Source organism: Cydia fagiglandana, chromosome 19 (genome assembly GCF_963556715.1).
Source record: "Cydia fagiglandana chromosome 19, ilCydFagi1.1, whole genome shotgun sequence".
Classification (NCBI taxonomy): Eukaryota; Metazoa; Arthropoda; class Insecta; order Lepidoptera; family Tortricidae; genus Cydia; species Cydia fagiglandana.
This window is the reverse complement of record NC_085950.1, coordinates 5,840,475-5,859,076: the sequence shown is the minus strand read 5'-3', so window position 1 is coordinate 5,859,076 and position 18,602 is coordinate 5,840,475. Positions and strand designations below refer to the sequence as shown.

At 39.2% G+C, this 18,602-nt stretch overlaps 2 protein-coding genes and 1 non-coding gene across 3 annotated transcripts in view; 2 read left to right on the top strand and 1 right to left on the bottom strand.

The window, feature by feature from the left end:
• Positions 1-18,602, top strand: part of LOC134673870 (proton-coupled zinc antiporter SLC30A2-like) — a 63,663-nt gene that overhangs the window by 37,264 nt on the left and 7,797 nt on the right. Inside the window, exons 7-11 of the mRNA XM_063531921.1 lie at positions 1,704-1,828; positions 2,435-2,550; positions 3,310-3,392; positions 11,068-11,166; positions 11,704-18,177. Of these exons, the coding sequence (XP_063387991.1) occupies positions 1,704-1,828; positions 2,435-2,550; positions 3,310-3,392; positions 11,068-11,133 (390 nt within the window). The 3' untranslated portion in view covers positions 11,134-11,166; positions 11,704-18,177. The remainder of the gene's footprint in view (positions 1-1,703; positions 1,829-2,434; positions 2,551-3,309; positions 3,393-11,067; positions 11,167-11,703; positions 18,178-18,602) is intronic.
• On the bottom strand, positions 8,662-10,791 carry LOC134673703 (uncharacterized). Its single transcript, XM_063531703.1, has one exon. It carries the CDS (start codon positions 10,614-10,616, stop codon positions 9,657-9,659), a length of 960 nt encoding a protein of 319 aa, XP_063387773.1. The 5' UTR covers positions 10,617-10,791; the 3' UTR covers positions 8,662-9,656.
• LOC134674260 (U5 spliceosomal RNA) lies at positions 12,062-12,179 on the top strand. The gene has a single exon (XR_010099569.1). It is a non-coding gene; the product is annotated as a U5 spliceosomal RNA (small nuclear RNA).

Below are 18,602 nucleotides of genomic sequence, written 5' to 3'. Positions count from 1 at the left end.
TTTTGGTCCCAGAAATATTAGTATTTCCATAGCAACTTTCATAGTCACAACCATAGAGTTATATATTTGACAGAGGGAATGTCACTTAAGACAAACTGTGACCCTGCAATGGCGGACAGTTTGAAAGTGTGCGTGTAGACGAGTGATACCATGTAACACAAATTCTCTCCCCTAATGGTGAAACAATTATTTTCAATGTCGTCCTTGTTTTCAAATATTAAAATAGTACAGTTTTACGTTAGACGATAAAAAAGTGTCTACCTAACTGATTTTATAGGTCTTGAAAATGCGCATTGGTGCACAATTACTTTGTGCAAATATTATTTTCAATACCTAATGATATTTAACTTGTAACATATCTGGTTTTAAATAAAAAATAAATATAAGGTAAGTGTACTAGTGCTCGACATGTTAATGCCCAATAGATGACACCTTGCTGTCACCTCTATTGACAATGACTTAAGTTTCAAGATGACATCATGTACTGGACTGGGACCGCGTCGAGCACCATGAGTATGTTTACCTTACATAACAAATAAACGTTAGCTATCAAAAATTATTCATGTAAACGTCTTTAATTTCCTTATTATCGGGAAATTACCATACCGATCTGGTTTGAAATGCAAAATCAATAATTTAGCTATTTAGCTAAATGTCCTAAATGATCTCTTATATACATAATGATTTAATAAGAAGGGCATCAATTACCCTACTTTCGGGAAATTACCCTATTCAACTTCCTGGTCACACTCCTGTTTCGCATTTATAAACAATGAAATATGGAGATTTTATGTACAATACCATGATAATTGATAAAAATAGCTATGAAAAGTTATTCCGTCACTTTTTTTCTTTCGATCGGTACAATTCTTGCAGGATTTAACTACACATGCCGCGATATTTTACATTTTTCTTGGACAAATTTACTTCACTGACGTTTTGATCCGTCTGACGGCAAATTGGTGGATGAGGGCATTGAGATAACTGTCAATGTGTGTGTGTCACGCGTAAATACTAGGAAATTGGTGGATGATGGAATCACAGTTTTTGTCTTAGCAAAACTACGTCCGTAGTATTCTAGGTCCATGGTCACAACTAGCATCGAGTAGCGGTATTATCTGTACTTTAAGTAGTAGTAGTAGTACTGTCAAGTGACAATAGATGTAGCACCGACCGGAAAGTCTTATTTTGTTGAGATTAGAGTTTCCGGTCGGTGCTACATCTATTATTAAGTCCATACCTGTATCTTTAGGTACTTAAATAAACGTAAACAAAATGTACCCTCAAATGACTCCTTAAGCCAGTTGAGGGTAGAAGAAGACATTGCACGATCAAATAATGTTAAAATTAAAAGCCTATATTAAATCGCCAGAATTAGGCATACATAGGCTGCAAAAATAACTATAAAATTATATGGAATGTCTTATGTTCTTTTATGATTGTAAGACATTTGACGAACCAATACTCAATTCAATTCGAATTTGCACAACATTAGTCAGTTTCCGCTTGGTACAGCGACATCTAACGGGAGATTAACTTATTACTAACACATTGCCACTAAGTGCTACGGGTTACGCTCGTAGAGCGTAGCCACGTTTTCGCCGTATGTAAAGATACAGACTGTAGGTACCGCATAACGTTCAGGGTCGTACAGCGCCATCTAGTTTACATGTCATAAAGTTAATAAAATATGTTTTCCACAGCCGGAAGCGAAGATAGTGGACCCGATCTGCACGTTCGTGTTCTCCGTGCTGGTGCTGCTGACGTCGGCGCGCGTCGTGCGCGACGCGCTGGCGATGCTGATGCAGGCCGTGCCTAGGGACTTCCGGTTAGTTGCCCTATCAGTCCTGCTAAAATACAGGAAAAGTTTTAAGCTACTCGCCTAAAGATGGCGCTAGTAGTCTTTGAATAAAACTGCAATAGTACACATTATTTGTATGTTAGGATGGTATGCCACCTATCCAATATATTTATCCAATGTGCATTGCGTCTCACTCTCTTATTAGTTTAAATATGAAACGCAAATACACGTTGGACCAAGAAATTTTACAGGTGAAATAACTTCCTTAACACTAAACACATCGCAAATAATGTTTAATGTTAGGCATTTTCTACTAGAAACCTTGGGCAAAGCATATCAATGGGAAAGATGTTACATCAGGTCGTGTTAACACAAACATATTACGAAATAAGTTATTTTTATTAGCATTGATTTGTGAAATAAGTACTCTGTGCCGCAAAATTGCATGACTACTTTAAAATTACTAAAATAATTCATTCATAATATATCCATGGAATTTTACACTGCTTTTTTAATTACAATCATTGTAGATTCATGTAAAAAACATATTTTAGTTCAGGCGCTCCCTAACTGGTACAGCTACTGACCAACAGATGGCGCTGGTAGTCTCACTATTTTCATACATTGTTGCAGGTACCGCGAGTTCGTGCAGGCCCTGTCTGCTATCAGCGGCGTGCGGCACGTGCACTCCGTGCACGCGTGGGCGCTCTCCACGCACCACGTCGTCGTGTCGGCACACGTCGCTATAGGTACACTCACCTGACCACCTACAAAACAAAAAAAAATGAAAATATAGACCTTCCTATAGAAAACGTCGACATCAACTCGACCAAAATCTATGAAACGGCCAAAAACATTTTTGTGATTTCAGAGTTGGTCCCATAGAAAAAGTTGTTTAGTATTGCCTACTTAATCACCTCGCACAATATGGCTAACGTTCCAAAAACGACCCTGTAAGTTTACTCTTCGAAGGCAGCGTAATTATGTGACACGCTCTTATGGATCTACAAATAAGATCGTGTCATATATTTCTGCGGCCTTCGTTGTGTGACATATTATTACAGGTGTCTGTACGTGTCATTTTTGACGAGTGATACGAATGAAATGGATGTAATCAAAATCAAAGCTTTAAACATAGTTTGCATTTCATGAATATTACTAGGAAGTATTCATGAATTTTAAATTACATATACGAGAAACCTGCGAAAAATATGTCTTTTACAAATTTTAATGCCGCGTCACTTGCGTAAGTTTCTCAAAAGTCTTAGTACATTGTTGTAATATTTCCAATTTTTTTGCTAGCTAACAACTAGCAATAAACTGGATATATTACGAAGTCTATTAAACAATCTTTCTGTAAAGTTTAGCCACATAAAAATGACGTCAACGTAAATATATGTCATTCCACAATCATACTGCTAGTGGACTTACACGGTAAAGCTTCGGCTATCCCCCGATGGATGGCGCCACGGGTCATCAAAACTCTGATACTGACCCCTGTTTTTCAGATGAGCTGACAGACTCCGAAGCGGTGCTGCACGCGTGTCAACAGCTGGCACAGGAGTACAACGCTAGGGCTGGGACGTTCCAGGTTAGATATATCGATACCGATATTACTAATCGATTATTTCGATTAGGTAACTGAGGTATTTGAGAGCGTAAAGGAAACACAGCAGTACAGTCGACGGTCCGTTTATTACTGATTGACAAAGGGGTGCGCGGGGAGCGACACCGCGCCCGCGCCGGTTTGCATGCATATACTACATTTCTCCCACACTAATATTGAAACCTATTAACAAAGAAATAATTAATATTAAAAATAACAATTAGGTAGGTAAACATTTCCTTATGCCTAAACTTTATAGTTAACATCTTTCCTTGGACGCAACAGGCGTCTTGACGAGCATTCTGTGAGAGCGGTCGACTCAGCGGTCTCTTGCACATGTGCGTCGACCGCGCTCGGCAGCCGCACCGGCGTCCCCGGCGCGGAGCCGCTTGGGGAGGCCGGCGGGGAGCCGCCGTCACCGACGCAATCTGCCCACATTTCCTCCTCCGCGCGTGTCTCCCGCGTCACCTCGGAGGCTGACTCATCAGACCCCGCATTATCCCTATTACTAAGAGACCCTTCGGGTGTACTTGAACAACTAATTGTGGGTTCAGACACTAGCGAGCTGGGAAGTGAAGGCGATTGGGTAGGTGTAACTAGGTCCTCTAAATCGCTTATAGTAGCAATACTGTCATTAGGGCCTTTATACTTTAACAATTGGTCCATATGGCGTACACAATAAGAATTATATTTATACATAAATATTTTAAACATTTTATTGCCAACCCTTTCCTTTAGGACACCTAACTGCCAACTTTCTTTTCGAGCACTGTACCACCGAACCCAAACTTTGTCCCCGAGGTCAAAACAACGACGATGTACCGGCGCCGGTGTTTGCTCGTGCGCGTTATTATTATTAGCAGAAGGTAAAATTAAATCAAGACGCGACCTCAAATTTCTTCCAAACGTTAGTTTGGCGGGGGTGGTTCCTGTTGTACAGTGCGCGGTATTTCTGTAAGTAAACAAATACTCATACAAAGCGTCATTCATTTTTTGTTGAGGCATATTCTCATTCAAAATACATTTAATCATACGTTTGCAGTTTTTAGGGTTCCGTACCCAAAGGGTAAAACGGGACCCTATTACTAAGACTTCGCTGTCCGTCCGTCCGTCTGTCACCAGGCTGTATCTCACGAACCGTGATAGCTAGACAGTTGAAATTTTCACAGATGATGTAGTTCTGTTGCCGATATAACAACAAATACTAAAAACAGAATAAAATAAAGATTTAAATGGGGCTCCCATACAACAAACGTGATTTTTGACCAAAGTTAAGCAACGTCGGGCGTGGTCAGTACTTGGATGGGTGACCGTTTTGTTTTTGAATTTTTTTTCCGTTTTTTTTTCATTATAGTACGGAACCCTTCGTGCGCGAGTCCGACTCGCACTTGCCCGGTTTTTTATTTACTGTATTTTCGGCCTGGCCGTTACTATTTGGGTGGTATACAGGAGAGTTCATGTACTTAATCCCATTGTTAGAACAATAAAGTCTAAACTCGGCGCAATTTATTTTGACATCATTGTCTGAAACTAATACGTTCGGTATACCGAAATACGAAAATAAATATGTCAACTTAGAAATAAGTGCTTGCGTAGTGGTACCATTATTCATATGTAAACAGTCTAGCCACTTGCTAAACGCATCGACCACGACCAGATATACCCGTTGCCCCACCGTCATGTAATCAAAATGAACGCGGTTCCAAACTCCAGGCGGCCGCGGCCAGCTCGCTGGCGCCTCGCGCGGCGGCTTGGCGCGTAATGAAATGCAGGTGGCGCACGAGCCCGTGCAGCGTTCGATGTCCGCGTCAATCCCTGGCCACCACATTCGACTTCGAGCATTACATTTCATTTTAACAATACCTAGATGCGTACTATGGAGTTCTTTCAACAAGCGCTCTCTAAGTATCATTGGAATGACGACCCTATGTCCCCGTAACAAGATCCCCCCTTCCAATTGTAGGTCCGATTTGCATTGGAAATAAGGTCTAATTTGATCGCATACTACTTTACGCGACCATCCATTTTGCATGTACTTTATAACCGTCTTTAATACGGTATCGTTTCCTGTGGCTTGGATTATTTCGGCGCACGTTACCGCCGGTAATATTGCATTCATAAAATGCAAGGAGTTAAAAGTATCAAACTGGTTATCTAGACACGCGGCAGCGTGTCAAGCCAAGTTCAAGCAAAGGAACTGGCTAGCCAGCGCCGAGTGTAATATTACACGAACCACTTGGTGCCACTTTTGACCCTTCTATAACTCAAAACATCTTTGACGTAAACACATAAAACTACGTGTGTTTAATTATATCCATAAGGACATCTAGAAGCCCAAATTTCATGAAGCTAGCTCAAACGGTTATAAAGATATGAAGGTCAAAAAGTCGTAAATTTTAAGACTGACTTATGACTTATAGTACCTAAACCTAACCTACTTCCAGATGACCTAGAAGGATGAAATTTGGAATCCAGCTTAGTAATTGTGTGTAACCGTAGGAAAAAATCTAAAAATAAAATAAAGTTAAAAAATAGGGGGGGCCCCATACAAAAAAAACACTTTTTATTGGGACTGACATATAAGTACCTAAACCTAACCTACTTCCAGATGACCTAGAAGGATGAAATTTGGAATCCAGCTCGGTTATTGTGTGTAACCGTAGGAAAAAATCTAAAAATAAAATAAAGTTTAAAAATAGGGGGGGTCCCCATACAAAAAAAACATTTTTTATTGGGACTGACATATAAGTACCTAAACCTAACCTACTTCCAGATGACCTAGAAGGATGAAATTTGGAATCCAGCTCGGTTATTGTGTGTAAGCGTAGGGAAAAATCTAAAAATAAAAAAAAGTTAAAAAATAGGGGGGGTCCCCATACAAAAAAATATTTTTTTATTGTAGCGTTGGAACCGTTACAAGCAGATATTTTAAACTACCCCAATATATGTATTATTATATTTGCTATATTAAAATAAAGTTAAGTCAAAAAATAAGTGGTGTCCCCATACAAAAAACTTGTAATACGCTCTAAACAACCGGCCAACGGTGTGTCGTCGGCGGCGCGCGGCACCACATAATTATACAAAGAACAGAAGTAAAAACCATATAGCGGAAGCAGTTATAAAGTTGACCCAAAATTTTTTTATTAAGCTATGAGCTTCATCACATATGTTCTTTGAGTAATTCTAAGCATTTCAAGCCTGGGAGGCAATAAGAAATGTGTGTCTACTCGGATTTGTAATGGATCCAAACTTTCAACCCCTTTTTAACCCTGTTAGGGGATGAATTTTACAAAACGCTAAAATTACTTTTCCTGTCTTTTAATAATATCCCCAAATACAAAGATTCAAGTCCCGCGTTCGAAAAATTTTTTGATATCCATACAAACTTTCAACCCCTTTTTCACCACCTTAGGGGATGAATTTTCAAACACGCTGAAATTAGTTTTCTTGTATTTTAATAATATATCGTTTTACGAAGTTTCAAATTCCTAGCTTAAAATAAAACTTGAACCCCATACAAACTTTCATCCCCTTTTTAACCCCCTTAGGGGTTGAATTTCTCAAAATCGCTTCTTATCTCTTGTACACTTTATAAATGTAATCTAGTGTGCAAATTTCAACTTTCTATCTTTTGTAGTTTCGGCTCCGCGTAGCAAAAATCTCCAACCAAATTTTTTAACTTTTTACGTTTTTCTTGTAAAATTACTATGAAACTGAAAAAAACAAATATTAGCAATGAATTCTACGTCTTTGGTTTATACGAAAATGATACCAAACTTGCCCTAGTACCCACCAGGATCAGAATAGATTTTTTTTTAAAGATGACGGGTGGCGGCCGTCTTTGTACCCTACCCTCCCCCCCACCCCAGGCTAGAAATGCTTAGAATTACTCAAATATCAGATGTGATGAAGCTCATAGCTTAATAAAAAATTTTTGGGTCATGTATGGCAGCGTTACATAACTGATTCCAGTAATACAGCGGAAACACAAGAAAAAACATTAAATCTCAATACCTGCCTAGTTTTCTTTACAAAAAGTATTGATATCCCACCAAAAACATAAATGTAAAAAAGGAGAGCCAAGTTCAATACAAAAATTATGCTTGGCTGTGGGGCTCGCCGCAAAAAGAATGGAGATCTAAATGAGTGCCACTGCCAAGTTCTATGCAAAATCCAAATATGTATTTATAGGAACAAAATAACATTATAAACAAGTATTAAACTCTATTTCTTTGCTTTATTGGATACCTATAACAATTGCTGTTATTTAAAAAAATGTGAGATCTTAAAGTAGGTTAGATTTGGCTTGGCCAGGTTTTATCAGAATTACAATATATATAAAATGATTGATATAATGAAAACTGGCCAAGTCAAATCTAACCTACATTAAGTTAAGATCTCACATTTTTTTAAATAACAGCAATTGTTATAGGTATCCAATAAAGCAAAGAAATAGAGTTTAATACTTGTTTATAATGTTATTTTGTTCCTATAAATACATATTTGGATTTTGCATAGAACTTGGCAGTGGCACTCATTTAGATCTCCATTCTTTTTGCGGCGAGCCCCACAGCCAAGCATAATTTTTGTATTGAACTTGGCTCTCCTTTTTTACATTTATGTTTTTGGTGGGATCGCTATCACAATAAGTCTCTGATAAGGGAGCGCGGGAAAAATAATCTGCAACCAAATTATTTTCACTAGAGATATATTGAACAACGTAGTTGTACGCGGACAAAATTATGGCATATCTTTGTAGTCTTAAGGCGGTTGTAATGGAAATACCAGTTTTATTGTTAAAAATCGATACGAGCGGTCTATGATCTGTTTTTAGGATGAAAGGCTCACTACGACCGTACAGATATTGATGAAACTTTTTGACCGCGAAGATAATAGCCGTCGCTTCTTTCTCTATTTGGCTGTAATTGCGTTCACTACTTGTTAGTGACCTGGAAGCGAATGCTAGCGGCCGCTCCATACCCTCAGCGTCGCGAGTCGATAATACTGCGCCAAGACCGGCGGGGCCCGCATCAGCAGCTAGAACCAGTTGCGCGTCAGGGTCGAAGTGCGCGAGCGCACGCTCAGAGGCCAGCTCGCGCTGCACCTGTCGCACAGCGCGGCGCTGCCGCTCGCCCCACTCCCACTCTGCTCCCGAACGCAGCAATTCATGCAGCGGACTTAACACACTAGACGCGTTTGGAATGAAATTCCTGTAATAGTTAACCATGCCTAAAAACGTTTAACTTCCGTTACATTTTTAGGTTCCGGTGCATTAATTACCGCTTTTACCTTTTGCGCACTGGATTGAAGCCCTTTTTTACTTATTGTGTAACCTAAATAAGTAACACTATTTTTGAAAAACTCACACTTTTCCTTCTGCAGACGGAGACCGGCTTGGTCAAGCCTACTCAGTACTTCCCGTAACCTGCTAAGGTGGACAACTTTGTTGGGACCTGTAATACATATGTCGTCCAGCCAGCAACTCACTCCATCTATGCCGGCAAGCAACGTCTCCATGGCTTTTTGAAAAATAGCCGGAGCATTCGCTAAGCCATAAACGAGACGAGTATACTTAAATAATCCCTTCGGGGTGTTTATTGTAGTGAGCTCCTGGGACTCATCGCTTAAAACAAATTGATTGTATGCGTTCTTCAAATCGATTTTACTATAGTGCTCGCCGCCGCCCAGCTTTGCGAATACTTCCTCTATACGAGGGAGCGGATACTTATCAATCACTAAGTCCTTATTCAGAGTAACCGAAAAATCCCCCGCGATTCTTACTTTACCGTTCTCTTTAAGCACTGGTACAATTGGAGTAGCGTATTGGGAATGGTTGACGGGTACCAAAATACCTAACCCTACCAACCTATCTAGTTCAGCTTCTACTTTCCCTTTAAGGGCAAAGGGTATAGGTCGTGGCTTAAAAAATTTAGGGCTAGCTTTATTATTTAATGTTAAAGTGACTTTAAACTTATTAAATGCACCTAGCTCGTCACGCCACAGGTTAGGGTATTGTTCTAACAAAAGATCAAAATCCTTATCTTCACTTATTTTATTTATCCTCGCAGTGAAATATATGTCAAAGGCGGCCATAAAATCGCGGCCTAATAGACCGGGTCCTCCATCTTTGACAACAAAAATGCTGATGCATTTGGTGCTATTGTTAAAAGTAGCATCAATATCAAAAACTCCTAAAGGTGCGATTTTATGGCCGTTATAAAAGCACATACGGACATTACAAGGCAATCATTTGTATTTATGAAACCTATCATAATACAAGGTGTCTGATATGACGCAAGTACCCGAACCGGAATCTAGTTCCATAGTGACAAGATTATCCCCTAACTGTACTTCAATTTCAATAGGTTTTATTGAAACGTACCTTAATCTATAGTTTTGGCACTCCACGCAGCACGACGCATCATCCGAAGTATCACTATTTTGCTGCCCTATATTATTAATTCGCGACAACTTGGCCTTACACACTTTTTTCAAATGGCCAACTAAACCGCACTTTTGACACTTGTAACCCTTATATTTGCACTGGTCCGCATCATGATTTTTCATGCCGCACACGGTGCACTTGCGAACCTCTCGTCCGCGGTCGGTGGCGGGTTTCGACCCGCTCACCCGGTACACCGGTTCCTCCTTCACGAGCGCCGCCGCCGTTGACTCCGTGGCCGTCGCCCGGGCATGGCGCGCACTCGCCGCCTGCTGTGCCACCTCCAAGGCTTTCGCAAACGAAAGCGAAGTAGCGTCCTGCTCGAATAAGCGATCACGTTCGCGGCCTACGTTCATGCCTAGCACAAAACGATTCACTAGCAGCATGTCCAATGCAGTGCCGAACTCGCAGTGCACGGCGAGTCCGCGAACTCGCGCCGCCCATCCCTCGACGCTTTCTCCCGTTGTCCTTCTCGCCTCAAAAAACTTCTCCCTGTCGGCGAAGGTACACCTTTTCGGCGAGAAATGCTTGTTTAGCACTTCGACTAAAGCGTCAAACGCAAAATCCTCTACTTTCTTAGGATGCACGAGATCTGTGGCCAGACGGTAGGTATCATCCGACAGATGAGTGAGTAATAACGGTGCCTTCTTGGCATCTACAACTGAATTTAAAAGAATATACTGCTGCAGCCTTCCATGAAATATCTTCCACTCTTGAGAATTATGGTCAAAAACTGTAAGACTTCCGATACAAGTAGTCGTCATAATCAACGGTTATTTTTTTTTTTCACGCGCGGGTAGATTCGTCGCCAGTGAGGTATTTGAGAGCGTAAAGGAAACACAGCAGTACAGTCGACGGTCCGTTTATTACTGATTGATACAAAGGGGTGCGCGGGGAGCGACACCGCGCCCGCGCCGGTTTGCATGCATATACTACAGTAACACATATCAATGAAAGAATATTGATCAAAGTCAAATGGCGTTCTAACAATTTTAATCTTCTGTCGAAAGATGGAAGTAAATTTACAGTTGCTACTTTATTTTGGAAATCCGCCTCTATACACTCTATTGTCTTTGACGGAACAAATTTAAGAACACTCTTTTACTATTCAAATAGTATTAAATCTACTCACCACCAGATGGCGCTACTAGTCTCTTCAGTTCGTGCAGTATTCAGTTGTATTAGATGATTGATCGATTCTCGTGGCTGTTGCAGGTGGAGCGTTATTCGAGCGCGATGCCGACGTGCGTCGACTGCAGGCAGCCCGGACACGTGCCATGACATCTGACTACCCTCACACACTAGCCCAGTCAGGTCTGCTGCTTTTCTATATGAAGTTTCTATAAAAAAAGGTTAAGATTGCGTGAGACACTTTGGTGCTCGCCTTACGCCGAGTTAAGTTGAATATGCCACCATCGGAGCGAGCAATTATTGACTATTGTAGTCGGACCATACTAACAAACACATTTATTGCCGAATCTACTTAAAGCCTTCAAAGTATTTGTACTTATTAAATGAATCATACCATATTAGTTCATACTCGAGGATTTTGCTTGTAGGTTTCGATATGCCGAACAGTTTTGATATCCATCTATAGATCAGCTCAATGGTACCAAAGAGAATAGAGTAAGAGTTTGAAATTCTCTTTGATGGTACTAAATTATTGAATTTTCATCTGGATTACATTAAATTTGCCTTCGATACGATATGACTTATAGAAGTTGGTTCGTAAGTTGGCAAACGGTACAGCACAAAGGTACTGAATAAACATTGTCGGCAATATGTATATCTTGTTCAAGAAAAATATATGTGAATCACTACTCCATATAAAATAAATGTTTTATATTTCAGGAATCAACGGACAGCTCAAGTACTGAAAGACCTGAAGTATAAATGGCATAGAAACGTAGGATAAGTATTAAAATTTTGCCAATAGTATGGACAATTAGCAAATTCGCAAAAATGGCGCTGGCGTCGCATGATATATATATTTAATTGACATGAAAATAATATAAACAAGACGAAAATGTTATAATAATTACATAATTATAAGTATTGTTATGATTTAAGTTATTTTTGTATGTAAAAGTTTCATAGGATTTTTAAATTAGTTCACCAATTTGCTGGTAGATGGCGCTAAAATGCAAGATAGATCGCGCTGTTAAGATTTTTCCCGAGTTGATGGGGTCGCCGCCATACTAGTTTATCGTTACTCTGGTTTCCCTTCAAAACGCATAAATCTTTCGCCTTTTACTAAAGATTTCCGTGGAGGGGAACACTCAAATGAGTCTTACTCTATTTTTTGATGCCTTGCTTTTAGCAGGGCTTATTAATTTGTATAAAATTACATGTTAGTATTTCCATTGAGTACGATACGAAAATCATATATCTATAATATTTTAGAGGAACCGGGGGACGGTATCGTCTTGGGTCGTCCCATTCGTTTTTCGTCAAGTTCTTAAATTAATCCTATTCTGCTTTCGTCAGCCATTCTACATTCGTCACAATCGTCGATGGCTTTCAATGTAGAATGAGTGACGAAAGCAGAATAGGACTAATTTAAGAACTTGACGAAAAACGAATGGGACGATACCAGCGGGACGAGGTTTATTTCGTTTCGCGTGCAAACTATTCCACCTATCCAATTTATTTGTCCAATGTGTATTGCGTCTCTCATTTTGCTTTTATGAGAGAGTGAGAGACACTGACATTGGACGGGTGGAATACCACCCTCGCACGCGTTTTATTTTTCCATAGAATGTAGCATTATAACATTTTATCGTCACAATTTCTTTAGCATAATAATTTGATCTCAAATTAGTATCTAATCGTGTTATATCACAGATGGCGGTGGCTCTAACCCTAGTTACCTATTATAAGTCTAGTGCCAACTTTATAGTTCGTTTTTTTAGCATTAGAAATAATGTAAACAATCTTGATGTGTCTTTTAATTGAAAAACACATTTTAAAAATAAGTTACGGCAAATATGTAACAATTATGAATCTAATACGATCATTTATATTCTTCTGCTTTCATAAGTAATAGTTTTTGAATTTTAAAACGCGTTTTTCAATAAAAGACATGTCAAGATCGCTTACCTTATTGCAAGTTCTTTCTAATGCTAAAAAAAACTAACTTTAGGGCTCAATTTAGATGCATTTTTGATAATCATTGTCAATGACTACCCAAAGTGCCAAAAGTGAGTTTCCATTTCATTTCTTGGAACATCTGAGGAGTACAGTAGACGCTCGCGAATCCGGAACGCCTAGTAATCCGACAATAGGGAATATTACGCAGAACTCTGTGTAGGGGGCGCCACTACCACTATCCATCACAATCTGGGGGTCTACCGCGAAACAAGAAATCGATATTTTTTATCTAACCTTTCTATCACTCTTGCATATGCGAGCGATAAAGAGACATATCGGGGGGCACGGCAGTGCCCCCGCCAAGTCGAGCGCGAAGCAAACACTGCCGTACCATCCTTTACTGGAACCATTTCGCCGCATTTTCAGGCCCCTATTTGAGAACCTCTGGATAAGACCAGAACGCAGAAATTTTGGTCATCCAGTAAGCTATAATCACATACTTAAAATCCAAACTTTCAAGTCTGTAGGTCATTTAGTTCCGAAGTTAAGCGAAAGCAAAGTTTCGCATTTATGAAACTCACTCATGATCATCAGAATAGAACTAGTACTTCCCATAAACTCAGAGAGCTGAAATTTGGTACAGAGTTAGGGTTTAATGGCCACATAAAGGGAAAACCTAAAAATATTGCAATATCAGTCACGTTTTAAAGATCTAAGAACTGCATAAGTAAGTTTGTAATCCCATATAAATATATGATATTACAAAGTTACTGTTGCAGTTCCTACAAATAGTAGGTAAAGTAAAGGTACACTACGATGTACGATGTGAGTATCAATGAAGATATGTTTAGTTATGATATGTGTATACATAGTATGGGTATGAGTACCCGAAAAGAAGGACTGCCTACAAAAAGAGATGAGATCCCATCAAAAACATTACATGTAAAAAGGTGCAAGTCTCGCAACACTTTTACTACAAAAAAGTTTTGAGATGTAATGTGAAACCAAGTCGGTTATTTTAATCAGTGCCAGGAGGTTTCTACAAAAAGAAGTGAAATCCCACCAAAAACATTCTGTAAAAAACTAGCCAAGTCTCGATGGAGCTGCTTGTTTATCTCTAAAAAGTAATGAAATCTAGACAAAGTCGTGCCAAGTCTAAGGTTCCTTACTGCGATTTCTTTATTATTATAGTTAATGTTGTGTGACTTGGCCGTTGAAGGGTACACAAGGGTACAAAACCAGGTGCTCCATGACACCATTGCACCAATCTGTCGCCAGAACCGCTACCCATTGACGATGGAAAATTGCCACTTGGAAAACGTTGATTCAATAACCCAGTCAATTGTAGGCTTGATAAAGCTGCGTATTTCAATAATACTTATGTATGGGCGAGCCTGAAAAACACTTCTTTTTGGTGCAATGGCAGATTGGTGCAATGGTGTCATGGAGCACCTGGTTTTGTACCCTTGTGTACCCTTCAACGGCCAAGTCACACAACATTAACTATAATAATAAAGAAATCGCAGTAAGGAACCTTAGACTTGGCACGACTTTGTCTAGATTTCATTACTTTTTAGAGATAAACAAGCAGCTCCATCGAGACTTGGCTAGTTTTTTACAGAATGTTTTTGGTGGTAACTATATTTCGATTTTCCCGTTTCCCGGTAGGCCCTTGTTAACAAATCGCCTTGATGCATCAATGTCATATTTTATTGTCTGTGAAAACTTGCCAAAAACAGTTTAAGGCACAGTATGAATAAGTTTCTCTATGGTTTACTAGCTAGCTTAGTGCTGCACTCTGGCGGCAGAACATTGCAGTTACATTACAACCTCCCCCCCCTATTATCCCCTATTAGTGACCCTGCTCTATATTCCGGCAGTTTACACAGCCGAACACGCTTACAGTGCGGTTGCTTTTGATATTTAGAATGGGGTTGGCCGGTGGAAGTTTTTAGCAGATGGCGCCATCATAGCTTGCCCCGTCAATCCCTAGAATTATGTCAAATTTTTGTTTTTTTTTATACCCAGCCCTTTAACCCCTGGAGCGCCCCAGAATTACCGTAGTATGGAACTCCTATACTAGTTACCAGCACACGTGTCTGTGTAGGGCGCTCCACGGGTTAAGCCAAATCTCATAGAAAAAGGGGCGAGCTATAATGGCGCCATCTATGCAAACCTTTGACAGTTGCCAACCCCATTTATTTTCTATAATGCCCGCTCCACACTCGCGTTCGCGGCTTCGCGCACGAGTATATAGCGGGCTGATAGAGATTTTATTTCCTATATAAATTAAATATCCCGGCAGTTCTAACTATCGGGAATAGAAGGAAAATTTCAGGTCCGGACAGGCGTGGCTCACTCCGCGATTTCGTCGCTTTGCTACAGGTAGCTAAAAGTACATCCGTTCGGCCCCAATTTGAGGGTTTGCCATAAGCCGCGCGTGGCGCTGTCGCCACCTAGCGGCCATATCTGTGCTGATCGTAACAGACGCGTTTTGTTAGAGAGTGAGTCTTCTGTACTTAGTACTATTATTTATTCTGTGGTCCGGATTACCGAGCGCGTACTGTAGTCCCAAGAGAAAGTGACAAGAAAATAATTACCAGCATAAGTTATGTAAGCATGTGACATTTCCAAGCAAGGTTCAAATATCTGCAAAAGTCCATACTCACTTTCATTCATAGAAGAAAGAGAATTCATTCATAGAGTTTGTACATTGTTGGTTATAGACACGGACTATTTGTGACGTTATCTATGAACCTTGACTATTTGGGACCTTATAGTCGATGGCGCTTACGCCGCACAGCGTCGCGCGGCATTGTATTTATATCGGAGCATCGTTAATAATGGCGTAAGCGCTATCGACAATAAGGTCCCTTTTAATAGATAACGTCACATATTTTGTTCGACAAGAGATATAAGCGTAATATATATTAAAGTAAGGTATGTACATTTGTTGATTTAAAAGCGTTCTCAAACTTAAAATAAATTATGATATAAGATACAAGTGTATAGACAAGGACTACAAGTATTAATATATTTTTCACAATAAATAATTTTGTATTTCACTTATTTTGACGTTGAAAAACCTAATATTTCTTAACTTTGTAACCAACAAGTTTGTTTTATCCATCAATAATTATGTATTTTGTCGAAAACAAAATAAGATAAAAAATAGGAAACTATTTACTTCGTAAATTTGTAAGTTTCATCTTTAACGAATAATATTACTTAAATATCCGTACTAAATAAGAATATAATGAGCTTCTTGTAAGATAACCTGGAATATAATCGTAGAAATAAATAGATGTATTAGATTCTAGATGGCGTTAGTGATATCGAGAAATGATACAATTTTAGTTATTTAGAATGTTAAATGTTGATTTTCGATTGTGTGTGTATTCATTTACAAATAAATATGATGATTTTGGTACAAATATTAATATAATATTCACTTTATTTATTTTTCGTCTTAGGTTAGGTATTTTTATAATATGAATATAAAAGTAAAATATTATATTAATATAATATTATTATTATTCAGGTCATCAACAGTTTCATTTCATATTACTGCGACTTTCTCAAGACTACTAGCGCCATCTGGTTTCGTGTTAGTTAACTAAATATTAAATACATTTTATTTATTTTACCGACTCTATATTGACGTGGTAATTTTATCGAACTTGATATAGCGTCGATAAAATATATACTATTGATTTGTGCTACTTTGAAAAGGGCTAGTAACGAAATGTATTAGAATTTTCAGTACTTTAGTATTTAGATCACTAGTTAAATAATGCAATTGTAATATTTTTGTATATTCGTAGTCCGCCCTTATGGTGTTGGGTATTGTCCAATTTTGTTGTCCAATGTCATTGGGTCTCACTCTCTAATTAAACAAAATGTGAGACGCAACACACAATAAGGACAGTAATGACAGTATTTTGACAATTATTGGAATTTTATGCTCAAATAGCTAATGTATATATATATATATATATATATATGTGTAAAAGTAGATGTTGTAGTGTAGATATTTTGTATCCGTGAGTTTTGGTGCATGCCCGTTATAAATATAATTAATGAGGACTGTTTTTAAAAGGAATTACTTGTGGTAAATAAAGAACGCGTAGCACAAGTAATTTCGTACATTGAACCGCCTGTTTCTATCTCTGTCTCTAGCGCCTAATTATATTGCTATCCCACTCGCACAGTGCCATTGATCGCCACAGAGTCGCTTTTGCTTTTGTAAAATTTTCGAACAACGCACATTCAACTCTATTTCCTACACCGTAGGTTCAAATTTCTGTGGCAAATTTTTAATTTTTCATTTGTATGGCTGGGCCTTAGGAGGTTATATGGCGCCATCTACAACAATGATGCGGCGTTGTAGGGCGATTGTCACTCTTATATACTTGTTTTTCTCTGGAAGTAAGACCTTTTAAAAATCTATCCTCAAATAGGTAAGTTTTGCAAAGTTAATTTAAAAAAAAGTTGGTAGAGGTAGTCTAAGAAAGATAAGTGCTTTGAATTTGTCAGCTGATGTAGATGTCGCTGTCCGGCTCCGTACATTATGGCAGTAGTGTTGGCTGTCAAAATCTCAGTTACAGCAGGCGTGGCTCACTCCGCGATTTCGTCGCTTTGCTACAGGTAGCTAAAAGTACATCCGTACGGCCCCAATTTTGGGGTTTGCCATAAGCCGCGCGTGGCGCTGTCGCCACCTAGCGGCCGTATCTGCGCTGATGGTAACAGACGCGTTTTGTTAGAGTGAGTCTTCTGTACTTAGTACTATTATTTATTCTGTGGTTACAGCAAAACATGGTGCGGTACAGCGCCATCTGTTGGACTCTCAACCTTGAGGTACGATTTTTTCTTAGACTATATACCTCTGCTAAAATTAATAACTCTTTGGTTTAGCAATATAGGAGTTTTTGTAGCGCTCTGTTTTTGACAAGTTTTCTCTGGTTTTAGTTAAATGATGTTGACGTATATTTAAATTTCAAATAATATATGCAGTTTTGAAATATGGTCTAAGATTCTGCTAGTTGCTAGTCGATATCTTACAATAAACACATACCCCCTTATTCATAAACGTTTACTAAAGTTGACAAGCCGATAATAATCGTTTGTCCCTTTCCATCATACCAATACGCCATAAGTAGGTATTTACTTCTGACGACTTCAACCTTAACAGATACGAATGGACAAAATATATAACTCGTTGAAATGTTTTAATAGGTAGTGTTTCGGCTCCTACCACCGAAGGGGAAGCGGGGACCGTACACCGCTAAACCTGTTGACCACTGCCGCGCCCCGCCGCCTCTACTTACATGCCTAGCCAACCATTAGGCTCTGAGATACACGCTCATGTGCGCGTCATACACGCAAATATTTTTTATATACATACACTTAATCTTAAGTACCTTTGTGGAACCTGAATTAGAAGCTTTTTTAAGTATCTGCGATTTTTATTTAATACTCAAGACTCCAAGCTTGAACATGGTGACCCATCGACGTGATTAATACGCAACGATTGCTTCTGCCCAAGTCGAACGGAATTTCTACGTGTGAACAGAGCAAAGGTCACGACAGCTACAACGTGGCAGAAACTGGACATCCCGGCGTCAACACAGTATTCTGGACTTACGACGCCTATTGGACTG

Coding starts and splice junctions, on each gene's coding strand:
- LOC134673703 (XM_063531703.1), bottom strand. CDS start 10,616: ATGACGACTACTTGTATCGGAAGTCTTACAGTTTTTGACCATAATTCT.